Source organism: Diabrotica undecimpunctata, chromosome 3, assembly GCF_040954645.1.
Source record: "Diabrotica undecimpunctata isolate CICGRU chromosome 3, icDiaUnde3, whole genome shotgun sequence".
In the NCBI taxonomy this organism is placed as follows: Eukaryota; Metazoa; Arthropoda; class Insecta; order Coleoptera; family Chrysomelidae; genus Diabrotica; species Diabrotica undecimpunctata.
Window position 1 is genome coordinate 56,771,107 of NC_092805.1, and position 15,288 is coordinate 56,786,394.

The window sequence follows — 15,288 nt, forward strand, 5'->3', positions numbered from 1 at the left end:
TTATAAGTGCATATGGGGTAACCAGAGGAAAAGTGGACATATTGATAGAAAAGAAAAGGGCCTCTTCCTATGGTGTGGTTAATGCTGACATGAGGGGTAAGCAAACACCTCCTAATAAAACAAGTGATGAAGAGATGAATTGTATTTACCAGTTTATAGACAAATACCCTAGACACGAAAGCCATTATGCTAGGCGAGATAACTCATCAGAAAAAATATTTTTGCCTAGTCACTTAAGTATCAAAATAATGTATAAAGAGTACTTACAATGGCGAGTAGAAAACGAGTACGAAAAGTCGGTTGACTATGACACATTTAGAAACATTTAGAAACAAAGGGCTATAAGTTCAAAGAGCCATTCATCGACACGTGCAAAACTTGCGATGAATTTAAGCTGACCGTGAAGTAATCGATGAAAACCATAATGTTCACGTTCTAGAGGCACAGGAGGGTTATGACCGTAAAAGCGAAGACAAAAAGAATGCAAAAAACACTGATTACCAAAGAGTTTTGGTTTTTGACTTGCAAAAAATTTTACCTGTGCCATATCTTACAACCAATATCGCTTATTACAAAAGGCTATTGTGATTGTTCACAAGAGAGAGAATCGTCAGACTGTTGTATGAGGAGTGAGCTTCAAGGAGTGAGAGGATAAGATCAGATTGCCTCTTGTATTTTAAAAAAGTTGCTTCAGCTACCAACAAGTGTAGAACAAGTAATTACGTACTCAGATACGTGTGGCGGCCAGAATAGAAACATTAACATGGCAGTTATGTTTATGTATGCTCTAGCCAAAAATGACCATCTTAAGGTTATTGATCAAAAATTTCTCCTACCAGGGCATACTCGCCTTGAATGCGACAGTGATCATGCCCGCATTGAACGAGCAAAAAAAAAGACTTGGTTCTTCAGGATCTTCGAATGCTGATGTAGATAAATTTAGGATTATGATTCCTAGTAATTGGTGTCAGTTCGTAAGAGCTGTCCCTGGCAAAAAAAGGTTTAATGTGATTGAGATAGACTTGACCGATTTCAAAAGTTTTTCATCTCTTTTAGTTAAGAATAACGTTTTGGTACATCGTAATCAAGATACTGAAAAAAAAACAGTCGAGTGGCTAAAGATAAAATGGTTGAGATACACTAAAGAATTTGGAGTCATTCGTTTTTAAAATATGATCTGAATCCATTTTCTCCATTTCGAACCCTTAATCTGATTCGCAACAGAAAAGGTCGAAAGATCTGTGCAAAAAACATTGAAGTTTCGAACTCCTATGCCAGTGCCATTGGAGTAAATCCTTTAAAAAAGAAGGACCTCTTATCGTTGTTAACGTTAATAGATAAGGAGTTCCATAATTTTTACAAAAAGCTGCCGACAACGCTAACAACTCCAGAATTCGATGAGCTAAACAAAACACAAGACGACTCCGAGACTGAAGAACAAGCAAACTCATAGTTCACTCTTTGTACAACTTTTTTTGTTTATTAAAGTTATATTAATTTCATGAGATGTTGAGTTCTTTCCCTAGTAGGTAAACAGCTATCAAAACTTAAATTGTAAGTATTTGTACAAAAAAACTAACTTTCTGTTTTTTTAGCCGTATTATTGATTTTCCGATTTTACAAAAACATGGTCAAGTAGAAGATGGCAAAACTTGTTATGTTCAACAACGTTTAATAACTTTGATATTTAACAAAAGTTCACTTACATACTTAACTCTTTCAATAATTGGTATTTAAGCTCTAGGAAAATTATTAGTTATAAATTGTACGTTAATATTTAGATTTACCAGAGACATTTTATCTTAAAATAGCTCTCCTGTAAACTTAGCGAAACTCGATATATCAAGTTATGGCTTCTTTCCACAGAAATATTATATTAAAACTACTTTTCAATTTAATAAAAGAGGAATATTCTTTTGGTGCCTATTCGTTTCGAATATTAGCGATCATTCTGGCTATAATTATTTTATTAATTGATGCTTTAAATATATTAGTGTTGTTGTGGAGAACCATTTCCTCAGGTTTTTTAACCATGGTCTTCTTCTCCCAATTCCTCGCTTTCCGAATACTTTGCCTTGAAGGATTATTTTCAGTAATCTGTATTTAGTGCCGTTTCTCATTATGTGTCCGAGATATTCTAATTTTCTCGTTATAATCGAATACATCACTTCTCTTTCTTTTCCCATTCTTCGTAGTACAGTCTCGTTGGTTATCTTCTCCATCCACAATATCCTTAGGGTTCTTCTGTATAGCCACATCTCGAAGGCTTCAAGTTTTTTCTCCATCGCTTCAGTGAGTGCCCAGGATTCAACTCCGTAGTATAATATCGACAAGATATAACATCGTAGGAGCCTTACTTTTATCTCCAGATTAAGGTTGTGGCTTTTAAAGAGTTTGGCCATGTTGTTGAATGCACTCATAGTCTTCTCTATTCTACATTTTACTTCTTGTGAGTAATCCCATTGTTCGTTTACTATTGTTCCAAGATAGGTAAACTGTTTACTCGGCCCACTGGTGTATCCTTGATAAGCAGTTGGACGTCTCTAATTTTATTTTTGCTAATGACCATAAATTTAGTTTTTGATATGTTAACTTGTAGTCCAAATCTTTCACTTACTTCATTTACTTTGTTTATTAGTTGCTGCAAACTATTTAAACTGTCTGCAAAAATAATGCATAGCATCTGTATAGTGAATGTTGTTTAGGTGTTCTCCGTTTAAAAGGATTCCATGTTCGCAATTATCCAAGGTATCACTCAATATTTCCTCTGAATATAGGTTGAATAATATAGGTGAAAGTATACATCTTTGTCTAACGCCTCGCAGAATCTGGATCGCTTACGTCAGTTCATCTCCAAGATTTGTTCTTATTGTGGCTGATTGGTTCCAGTATAAATTTTATATTATACGCCGGTCTTTATCCTCTATTTGGGCTTTTTGATAGAACATCCATCATTTTTCGGTGTTGAACTGTGTCAAATGCTTTTTGGTAGTCCACAAAGCAGATGTAGATATCGCAAGTCATATCTCTGCCTCTTTTGAATAATACCTGTAGACTAAACAGTGCATCTCTAGTGCCTACGCCTTTCATCAATCCAAACTGTGTGTCTTGTATTCTCTCTTCGCATAACTTGTATATTCTGCGATGTATAATTTTAAGAAAAAGTTTTAGTGTAGGGCTCATTAGACTTATTAGCCTATATTCTTCGCACTTTTTCGCTCCCTGTTTCTTTGGTAACAGATATTATTGAGGATTTTACATAGTATCCTTAAAGATTCATCATCAAGAAGTTTAAGAAATTCAGACTGTACTCCGTGTGGCCTTGGAGCTCTCCTTTCTTTTAGTGATATTATGGCTGCTCTTATTTCTGCCACTAGTATAGGTGGTCCTGTTTCCGTAGGTAATGGGGACTGGTTCTCCCTCTCATCAAAAAATAAATTTCGTATGTAATTTTTCCAGGTATTATCAATAGTCTCTTTGTCCACGATTATCTCTCCGTTGTCATTAACAAGTTTACTTACTCTTCTGTTTTTACATTTGCCTGTAATTTCTCTTACCTTCTTTTTCACGTTGAAGTCGTCATATTTACTTGTAGAATTTCGACTTCTTGGCATTTTTTCTCCAGTTCTTTCTGTTTGGCTTCTCTGATCTTTCTCTGTATATCTCGTTGTAATGTTTTATACATAGATTTATTGTTCTTGTTTTTCCTTCTTTCTTCCATCAGTTGCAGAATCTCTGTCGTCATCCATGTCTTATTCTTACTTTCTTTGTTCTTCATAAAATTGTCTTTAATGTCGTCTATCGTTTTATTAAGAAATTCTATCTTCTCTTCTCTGCTTTCCGTTGTATTATCGATTTCTTTGAATTTTCTACTTATTGTTTTGCTGACTATTTCTTTTACTTCACTACATTTCAGTTTTCTCATGTCATGTTTTTTCACAGTTTTTCCGCGTTTTCTTTAACTTGGAAAACAAAAGAGGAATATAAACCACTTAATCCCTTGCTATTTTAACGAGTGTTGTGTCCGCCGTTCTACTGATATTATTGTTCCATTCTTTACATTAAGTATTGTAGTATTCTCATTGCTGCTATTTCCAAGACCCTATGTGTTTTATTAATCAAAATACGTAAATCAGGGTTATAAACAAATTAGAATTACATTCCCTAATGGAATAATTACAATTGATTTAGACAGGTACTCGAAAATAAGATATAAGATATAATATAGATAAGATATAGATATAAGTACATACAAATTAAAAAAAAGTCAAAATCCATAATTAAGAACCAGAGATACAGTTAACAGCTCCATCCCCCCTCCATCGCTCCCACAAATTTTAAAGCTGGCCGATTTTTAGGACCACATTTGGAAGGTTTGTAGATGATTCCGTTAAAAGACAATCTTTTTCGAATTTGGCACATTAAAACTTTAAAGTATGTTATTTCAAATGACGCTAATTAGATATCTTGATTGTGATAAACAATGCTGCTGTGAATTTAAAAAAAGGGACTAACTTCGTCCCACATTGTCCTAGGAAAACTTTTTCTTGTTTTAAATTTGTGAAAAAATGCAACCTTTCCAAATATGAAAAAAATATTTTTTCTGCAGGCAATGGTTAAATAGGTATTCTGTTTATAAGAAGAAAATCGATATGTTTTTGCAAAATGATTTTGTAATATTTAAAATTGTTTTTCTTCATTTTTTTTTAATTATACTGTTAGAATAAATGTTCTTTCATAAGCTACCCGTAAAATTACTGTAGTTTTGATATTTTCTTACTTATATTGTTGCAAGGAAATTTAATTTGGGATAAAAAGATAAATTAACTATTTGACCGATCGCTTTGAAATTTTAATCATATTTTAAGTACCACAAGTCTCAACGTTTCATGTAATATGAAGGTTCTAAGTTCATTTTTAAAAAGGTTATTAACATTTATAAAAAACCAAAATTTCTTACTTATTTTACAACTTTCTAAGCCAACAAATAAGGATAGAAAAATTAAAAAAAAAACGCCACTTTGAAGGTTTTTATATGACTTATACGTTTCCTACTCTCAAATTTGTTTTAAATACTTCATTTTTTACATAGAGGAAAAAAACGAAAACTAACCGTTTTTTGACCTTAATTTGTTAATAAATAATTAAGTCTAAAAAATCGACTGCAGGAAACATATAGGTTCTTGTTATGAAGGTCCATCATACTACTCAAAACAACTGTGGTTTATCTGGCAGGGTCAGTATTACGAGATCTTATTTTCCTGATCTAGAATCTAAACAATCGAAAGCCAAAATCGAGGGTGATGCAAATATCAATTTTGGAAACATTGTTGGAATATAGAAACATGAAAGAATGAAATCCGCAAAGTTTAACAATATTGAAGATAAACGTAAAGGCAAGAAAGCCAAATAATAAACTTGAGAGGATTATAGAGGAAAGTGACTGACCTGGATCACATTACATCAAAATGTACATAGGTGCTGAAAAAAACTAATGGTGAAGACAAAAACCTAACTGATGTACACTATATTTAGTCAGAAATAACATTCTTTAATATTGCTACATTTACACATTAAAGAAAAAGCTGCTATAAGTTAGTAGTAGATAATGTACTAGAGTTAAATATTCTATTTCTAATTTCCACTAGTGATAAAATAGTAAACAAGAAATATTATGTATGTAGACAATGTATGCATGTATTAGAATTACCTTCTTTATTTTTATGAGTTATTGGGTCGTCCAGGGCCGTCTGCATAGGCTCCTTGAAGCAAGTAAGGCAGTTGCCCATTTGAGGGTCCCAAACTGTACCTCCTCCGCCCTTCTTTAGAATTACTTTGCATTTCCTAAAAAAGATAAACAAATAAAGTTACACAAATCAGATTTAGTTAATCTAGTGATATATATATATATATATATATATATATATATATATATATATATATATATATATATGAAATTAATATTTAAATATAATGTAATCATACTTTCTTAATATCCTTCTAAAACTTTGTGGCGTCACAGCTTTTATTAAATATTTTGTTAATAATACGCTACAAACTATATACTTAAGCGCAAAATTTCGGGCCAATGCTTTTTAAATGCATTCATTTTTTTCGAATCCTAAAAAAACTAATAAGTATTTTTGAAAAATTTAAACGCAGAATAAAAGAATACATTATTACTGAGGGCCGAAAGTCCCTGAAAACTTCCATAATGTTTAATTTAATAAGTTACAGGAGTGACAAAAAAGAGAAAATTTAGTGTGATTTTTAATTTCAAGTATCTCATTAAAAAAAAACTTTTTGTTTATTCTAAGGGACTTTCGGCCCTCGGTAATAATGTAATCTTTCATTCTGCGTTTAAATTTTTCAAAAATATTTGTTAGTTTTCTCAGGATTCGAAAAAAATGATTGCATTTAAAAAGCATTGGCCCGAAATTTTGCGCCTACGCTCTTAATAAACTCTCTATTTCACGTTTTGGTTTGTACCATTTTCAAATTCAGTTTTGTATAAAGTTTTACTTAATTCACGTATTTCAAATTTCATTCTGTATAAGGTTTTAATCTATGTATTACAAATCTTCGAAGAATAACATTTTAGTGTCTCTTTAAAATAGAATAAACATCCAAATGTTTATTTTACTCGGTCCAAGTTGCGTCTTAAAAGCGAAAATTGGAATAAACAAAATCGAATCATTTGTTTGCATTGACAAAAGATGATGTAGCTGGAGATCCAAGGTTGAGTGCATTAAATCACAAAGATGAGTATATGATTTTACTCCCATCTTTTTGCCGATATGGGCAATGTTTGAAGACTGTTGGCGTTTAAGTAATCACTGGCAGTAGTATGTATGTATGTACAACGTTAACAGGCCTCTTAGGCCCATTGCTGGATGGATAATTTCCATCGTTTTCTGTTCTTAACTATCAGCTTCCAATCTCTGATTCCCATCTCTCTGACATCTGCCATTACTACATGTCTCCATTTCTTTCTTGGTCTTCCTCTCTTTTTTTTTGCCCTCAGGTACTCCTGAGTACTTTTTCACCGATTTTGTTATTGTAGGGTTAGCATACAAATGGTACACATTGTGGGTCTAATTATAGTTTTGTATACTCGTATTTTTGTATTACGAGATATATCTTTGGCCGTAATTATTTTGCTCATGGCTCCAGCACACCTGTTGCTCTTGGTCAGTCTCAGGTTGATTTCAGTTTCTCCCTTACATGTCTGATCAATAAGAGTACAGAGTACATAGATTCATCCACCTTCTCGAATTCTACAACTGATCCATCCTCCACCTCCAATTTAAAGGATCCCATGGTGTTTGTTGTGTAAATACAACGTTTTTTATTTGTTTGGATTGGGTTGACTATTCTAACTAAAACTCCTCGATTAAACTCAATTTATATTAATTTAAATGTAAACATTTTACACCGATGTGCCGTTCGTTCTAAGGCTGACAGTAGACTATCATCTGCCTTTGTCAAATGCGTCGAGAGTAGCGCAATCGATGACGGCCGAAGGCACAGTGCCTTAACAGTGTTTATTCCTTTTTTGCTCGAGATCTCCATGTACTTCGATTTATTAATATTAACTTTCAGTCCCATTTTAGAGCTTTTCCGAATCAGTCTTTTTGCTATATTTAATAGTTCATTTCCATTTCTTGCAATGAGAACCACATCATCGGCGTATGCTGAGCATTGGTACTCCTTTGATAAAATAGTGCCGGACCTATTTATCCCACTAACCCTTACAATTTTTTCTAGAACTCTATTGAACAGCAACGTAGACAACGGGTCTCCTTGGCGAACACCTTTTTTCACTTCGAATTCTTCCGAGATTCTACCGTTGCATTTCACAGCACAAATGGTTTGTCTAATTGTCATTTTAACCAATCTTACTATTTTTTCTGACACTTGGAATTCTTTTAGCGTTTCTATTAATTTGTTTCTGTCTATTGTATCGTAGGCGGTTTTGTAATCAATGAAAAGTGCTGAAACGTTGTATTCATAGCAATTGATCAGTATTTGTTTTAGCATAAAAATTTGATCGGTTGTTGATCTTCCTTTTCAAAATCCTCCCTGGTAGTAGTTGTTGTTGATAATAGCAGTCAATAAAATAGTATGAAGTATAGGGAAGTATTGAGCAAACCAGCAAGATAAAAAAGTTAAAGTTAGTGCAGATTAGTTCATCTTTAATGGTGGTGAAAGCACACATTCACAGTTATATAATCTGCCAAAGCAGTTTACAAGACAGATTACAATACTGAATATTATCTAATGTGAATCTGACCAAAAAAGAAACATATCTGCCATTATTTTCATTGTTCTTCTACATGTACCCAGTGTAGTTTTTGTTTTTATGCCTTATAGAGATACACAGGTAGATTATCTTTGGCTTAGGGTTTAATCTAATTATACTTATTCTTCAGTATCTAATTAATCTCCTAAAAACCATTAAAATGAGATATCTTCATATTAGAAGCTATATTTTAAGCTGACTTAGAGTACATCACAAAAAGTTTTGCAATGCTATCAGAACCGGTGTAAATATTGTTAATACATTTAATTTAATACCAATATTTACTTTAATAATAATTTAATTAAAATAATTTACTTTAATAATTTAAAATCTGATGGTAAACACACAGAAATATTTCTTGCTTTTAAAAATCACCAAAAACTAGATAGTACATGTTAACTAAGTGAGTTAACTGTAATTACAGTTAATTATACAGGTATATTGATATATCCCTTTTTGATAAAAATGTTTCCTACATTTCTTAATATTCATAAAATCTTTCTTTAAACTACCTATAATTCATACAAAATACAGTCTTATACTATGCTACCAGAGTAACTCCAACTGAATGTTTCCTTTGTTCCCAAGAACCATTGTTGTCAAATCTCTAGTAAATCTTCAGTCAAGTCTTAAGTTATCTAAAAAGCTTTCAACAATAGTTACTTTCCATAATTAAATTTACTTATATTTTCTCTTTTACTCACTATTATTTGCATTCATTATTAAATAATTAGTTTGAATAAGTAGATATTACTAAGAATAATCAAAGAGAGGAAAATGCAATACTTGGGTCATGTGTTGAGAGGCGAAAGATATGAATTACTTCAAGTTATACTGGAATGAAAAGTACAGGGCAAAAGATCAGTAGGAAGACGCCAGAACTCGTGGCTGAAAGACCTGAGGAGATGGTTCGACCGCTCATCCGCAGAAATATTTCGCACAGCAGTTTCCAGAACTACAATTGCCATTTGGATCGCCAACCTTCGAAAGGAGACGGCATCATGACTACTACATGACGACTAAATATATTTATTTATTATTATTTATTTATTCCATGAAAGTACAAATGTCACTTATAAAAAATGCTAAATATACAATTACAGACCCTGAGCGAAGGCTATGTGGTCAAATTAGAAAAAGTGTATAATACAAACACTGATATAATTACTTTAACACATTAAGAATTTTTTAATATGAAGATGAGGTTCAACTGTGCAAACAACTTGTATTTATGGTGTACAGATATTATCATTATTGATATTTATATAACAGAAAGAAAATTTAAACTTATTTATAAAATAAAGGAAATAAAAATAATAAACAAATGTAAAAATGTCATTTGTGAGGAGGTTAGAAAATGGTTCTCATAAATTAGATTTTTTAATTTTCGTTTGAAGGGATTGATGTTCATTTCCTTCACTATGTCTGGGATAAGGTTGTAGTACTTTATTCCTTCTACCATAATGTTCGTTGTCCTGCAGTTGTGTTCATTGCTGTAGCTCTAAGATGGAATCTATTTCTTATCGTTATAGTTGTGAACTTGATGAGTGGCAGTTGTTTCCATATTATAGTGAAATTTCTCCATTTGACACTGGTGTAGGAACGTACATATACATATATTAGTGAATTCAGTGAACATGAAATTGAATTAAGCTTTTTATGCTATATCTAGAATTAAAAACACACTACCCATCTCGGCATTAATGAACGTTTATTATAGCCTTGCTTACTGCCACACGTGCTACAATGTAATTTTGTGGGGGAACTCAGTAGATGGTAAAAAAGTGTTCAATAACCAAAAAAAAATTATCCGTAAAATTTTTAATTTGGATTATCAACAGTCTTGTAAACCAGTTTTTATTAAACATCAAATTTTAGCTTTCTACTGCCTATATATCTATATATGTTTACTTTATGTCAAAGAGGAAATCAATACTTCTTCTTCTTCTTCTTCAGTGCCTTATCCGGTCCGGATGTTGGCGATCATCAAGGTTATCATGGTTTTGTTGACTGCTCTGCGAAACAGCTCCGCTGAGGTTATCCCAAATCATTGTCGGAGATTTTTCAACCACGAGATACGACGGCGTCCCGGTCCTCTTCTGCCAAATACTTTACCCTGCATAACAAGTTGAAGAATTCGATATTTTTCTTCGTTCCGCATCACGTGGCCGAGGTACTCAAGCTTACGTTGTTTAATTAAATTAAGCACTTCTTTTTCTTTTGTCATGCGCTGTAGGACATCAACGTTGGTGACATGGTCCACATAAGATATTTTTAGTATCCTCCTGTATATCCACATCTCGAAGGCTTCGATTCGTTTTTTCAGTGGCTTGCGTCAGTGTCCAGGCTTCAACTCCATATAGTAACACTGGAAGAACGTAGCACCTCACTATCCGCATCTTGGTTCCCAAACTGAGATCACTGCAGCACAGCAAGGATCTCAACTTAATAAATGTAGACCGTGCCATTTCAATTCTGGAAATCAATACATTTCCAGTAAATTCAGACAATCACTACTACAATACAAGAAGTGCTGAATCTTTACGAGTTCCTAAACACAGAACATCCAAATTTCAAAATTGCTTCAGTATATGGGACTGACCTTATACAATCATTTGCCAAAAACTGTGAAAGAAATACCACTTATCTCTAAATTAAAAAAAAAATGTTAAAGATTTACTCTTAAGAAAAGCATATTACATATTCTATAAATGAATATCTTGAGGACAAACTGCAATAGCTTCATATTTTACTTGTGTTACGTAAAAATATGAGTCATAGTTTTAACCTGTAACATGTTTATATTCTAATATGTTTTAGAATTTACGAGAGACTCCGATTTACCTGAGCGACCTTCCAGAACCGATGCGAGGGAAATCCAGTTTGCCTTTACCGTTTCGCCATCGAAGGTTTTAGAGTTTTCGAGATAACGGCACTGGTATATAATAACGGAACTTTATTTGGAAGGGACAGTTAATTCTCAAGACCCGCGCTCGCGAATTTGTTACGTACGGATATAATAAATTATTGTCAGATAAGTTAATATAAATAAAGAAATAAATTAAATCCGTAAGTGTTATAAATATTGAACCTTTTAATAAATTCACAACAAATGGTGTCAGAACAGTGGAATACTTAGATAAATTGCGAAAATAAATTACAAGTGAATATAAAATAAATTGTGAAAATGGCTACGATTTATGAGCTGACAGTGACTAATTTAAGAAGACATCTTGAAGACAGAGAATTAGCTTCTACCGGAAAAAAGGCTGAGTTAGTCCAACGACTAAAGAACGCTTTGCTAGAAGAAGGACTAGATCCAGAGACTTATATATTTGAAGATGCTGTCCTCTCGTCGATTTCGAAAGTTTCTGGTGATGTAGCCAAAATTTCTGGTGACATCGCATCATTAGAGAACAAAGTTTCCGGCGACATCGCTTCTTTGGAAGACAAAGTTTCTAACGAGATTTCTTCGCTGGAAAGCAAAGTCTCTGCTAATATCTCTTTGGAAATCTCTAAAGTAACTTCTGAGATGTCTGCCCTCGACGATAGAATATCTTCGTTAAAAAACCAAGTTGCTGCCGATATGTCGGCCTTCGAAGAAAAGATTAAAGAGATGGAAAGGAAGATGGAGGAAACAGGGACAGCAGAGAGAGGAAACAATCCAATTACAGTGGAGATAAAAGAAGACCAGACGAAATTTAAGTTGGAGACACGGCAGAAATTTGAAGGAAGTGGAGGTTCTATTCACGTTAAAGTCCCAACTTTCGACGGAAAATCATCATGGAACAACTACATGAAACAGTTCGAATCAGCCGCAAGAGCGAATGGATGGTCTGAAAAAGAAAAGGCTGTAAACCTGACTATCGCTCTTCGAGGAGATGCCTTAGATGTGCTTCAGACCATAGCCGTAGAGGAGACGGATGATTTCGAACAACTGAAGAAGAGGTTAAATATGCGATATGGCCACGAACATTTGGAGCATGTATATCAGTCGCAGCTTAAAAATCGTAGACAGAAGAAAGATGAGGCTCTTCAAGAATATGAGGTAGATATTGCCAGATTAGTACGATATGCTTATCCAACAGCTCCCGAAGACATGATGGAAAAATTGGCCGTTCAAACGTTTATTGATGGTCTTCGTGATCATGAAATGCAGAGAACACTACGATTAGCTCGTCACAAGACGCTGGTTGATGTCTTATCCGCCGCCCTCGAATACGAGTCAGCTACGCAGGCCTCTGGCGGGTACAGTAAAGTTAGGACTGTAAAAGAGGAAGGAGATGAAGATAAACTTGACCAGCTCTTTAATTTGATAAAAAGCATGACATGCAAGAAAACGAAGACCATAAAATCAAGAAACTCACCATCGGAAAAACCAGAACGAGTCGGCTTTAGGGGAGCAGCTTCGACCCGGAACTTTTCCAAAGACCCTCTTATACTAATAGCTTCTTTGAAATGTCGTGAAGATAGTGTATATGTAGATGGAGAAATAAATGGTAAAAGACATACGTTGTTGGTGGATACCGGAGCGACCAGAACCATTATACGCCCGACAGTTATAAACAGCCGAAAGAAACTGTTACCAACGAGGTTACGACTTCGGACCGCTACAGGTGAAAATGCCAACATTCATGGAGAAATCCAGGTACAATTGGGAATTGGGGCAGAAAAGTTTGTCCATACTGTTATAGTTGCTGACATCGAAGAGGATGTTATATTAGGAATGGACGTAATGAATATGCATTGATTCCAATTGGATTTTAAGAATAAGGTAATCAAAGTTGGCAACGAGGAGGTATTTCTCCATCCACATAATGACAACACTGTGCAAGCAGCCATTACAGAAGATACAGTCGTGCCTGCGAGAAGCGAAACGATCATAGTAGCGCGACTACAGGGAATTGTAGACGAAGGGAGACCTGTTATGATGGAGCCTTGGAACCACGACGATGAGGTTGGCCGTGGAATCATAATTGGAAAGGAATTGGTGACTTCGGCTAAAGAAATTCATGTGAGACTTATCAATGTCAACGACTACCCAGTGACCATAAAGAAAGAGACAAAAGTAGGAACTTGTGTACCTGTGACATCCATAATCCGTCAGGCGACAACATCTGATAATTCCAACGACAAATTCGACCAAATGGTTGCAGTTGCAGGACAGTCTCTAAATCAGATGGAGAAAAGGAAATTAAGGGAATTTCTGCGACAGTATCGTGATATTTTCGTACCGAAAGGAGGAAAGACGGGAAGAACTACCGTTGTTAAGCATAAAATTGAAACTGGTAATGCTAAGCCAATTCGTCAAACAGCTCGACGATTACCACAGGCGAAGAGAGAGGAAGCTGAAACGATTGTTCAGGAAATGAAGAAAGACGGGGTGATAGAACCTTCTACGAGCCCATGGGTCTCTCCGGTGGTCCTGGTTAAGAAGAAAGACGGAACGACGAGGTTCTGTGTGGATTACCGTTTGCTGAACAACGTTACCAAGAAAGATAGTTATCCTCTGCCTCGGATCGATGACACATTGGACACATTGGCTGGAAGTAAATTGTTTTCTACTTTAGATTTGAAGTCTGGATACTGGCAGGTAGAAATGGACCCAGTCGATAAAGAAAAGACAGCCTTCACCACAGGATCTGGATTGTGGCAATTCAACGTTATGCCATTTGGACTTTGTAATGCTCCTGCGACATTTGAGAGGCTTATGGAAAATGTGTTGAGAGGGTTATCTTGGAAAACATGCCTGGTTTATTTAGATGACATAATCGTCTTGGGGGAGACATTCGAAGATCATTTGAGGAATTTAGAAAACGTTTTTAATCGACTTAAAGCTGCCCAATTGATGCTAAACCCCAAGAAGTGCCAGCTATTTCAAGGTAAAGTCAATTATCTGGGTCATATAGTCAGTAAAGAAGGAGTGGCCGTGGATAAGGGAAAAATCGATTCCATTAAGGAATGGCCAAAACCAACTGACAAACATCAAGTGAGAAGTTTTCTTGGACTATGTACTTACTACCGGAGGTTTATTAAGAAGTTTGCAGATATCGCTAAGCCATTAACGCGACTTACAGAGGAAGCAAGAGAATACCGCTGGGATATAGACTGCCAAAATGCCTTTGAAACGTTGAAAAAGCATTTAATAACAGCACCAATTTTGGGGTATCCACTGCCAGAAGGAGAGTTCATCTTAGATACGGATGCAAGTAATGTGGGAATTGGAGGAATGCTGTCTCAGATTCAAGGAGGACAGGAACGAGTCCTCGGATATTTTAGTAAAGTTCTTTCAAAACCTGAGCGGAATTATTGCGTCACGAGAAGAGAACTTCTAGCAGTAGTTAAATCAGTAGAGCACTTCTATCAATACATCTATGGCAGAAAGTTTCTAATCCGAACCGACCATGCCGCCCTTAAGTGGTTGATGCAGTTTAAGAATCCAGAGGGTCAGATAGCCAGGTGGATCGAACGACTCCAAGAATACGATTTTAAGATTGAGCACCGGGCCGGAGTTAGCCACAGAAACGCTGATTCTCTTTCCAGAAGGCCATGCTCAGCAGAGTGTTCCCACTGCAACAAAACGGAATCCAAGGAAGCAGCAGTGCTAAGAACGACGATTGTCAACAACGACTGGACGCCTACTAAGATCAGGGAAGAACAAGAGAGAGATCCAGTTATACAAAAAATCCGAAAATGGAAAGAGGAAAACCGTCGACCACCTTGGCAGGAAATATCAAACCTATGCTCAGTAGTTAAGACGTATTGGGCCCAGTGGGACTCATTTATCATCGAAGATGGCTTGCTTAAACGAGTCCTGGAAAATGATGACGGTTCAGAGAAGAGAAGACAGTTGGTGATCCCAAAGAGCAGAATAGCCGAAGTACTTCGTCAGTTACACGACAGTCCATCGGGAGGGCATTTTGGTGTAAGGAAAACCCTTCAGCGAATTCGGGAACGGTTTTATTGGATGAACAGTTCCGACGACG

General features: G+C 35.2%; 1 protein-coding gene across 1 annotated transcript in view; it reads right to left on the reverse strand.

The window, feature by feature from the left end:
- Positions 1–15,288, reverse strand: part of SCCRO3 (defective in cullin neddylation 1 domain containing SCCRO3) — a 65,295-nt gene that overhangs the window by 43,186 nt on the left and 6,821 nt on the right. Inside the window, exon 2 of the mRNA XM_072525966.1 lies at positions 5,711–5,844. Within this exon, the coding sequence (XP_072382067.1) occupies positions 5,711–5,789 (79 nt within the window). The 5' untranslated portion in view covers positions 5,790–5,844. The remainder of the gene's footprint in view (positions 1–5,710; positions 5,845–15,288) is intronic.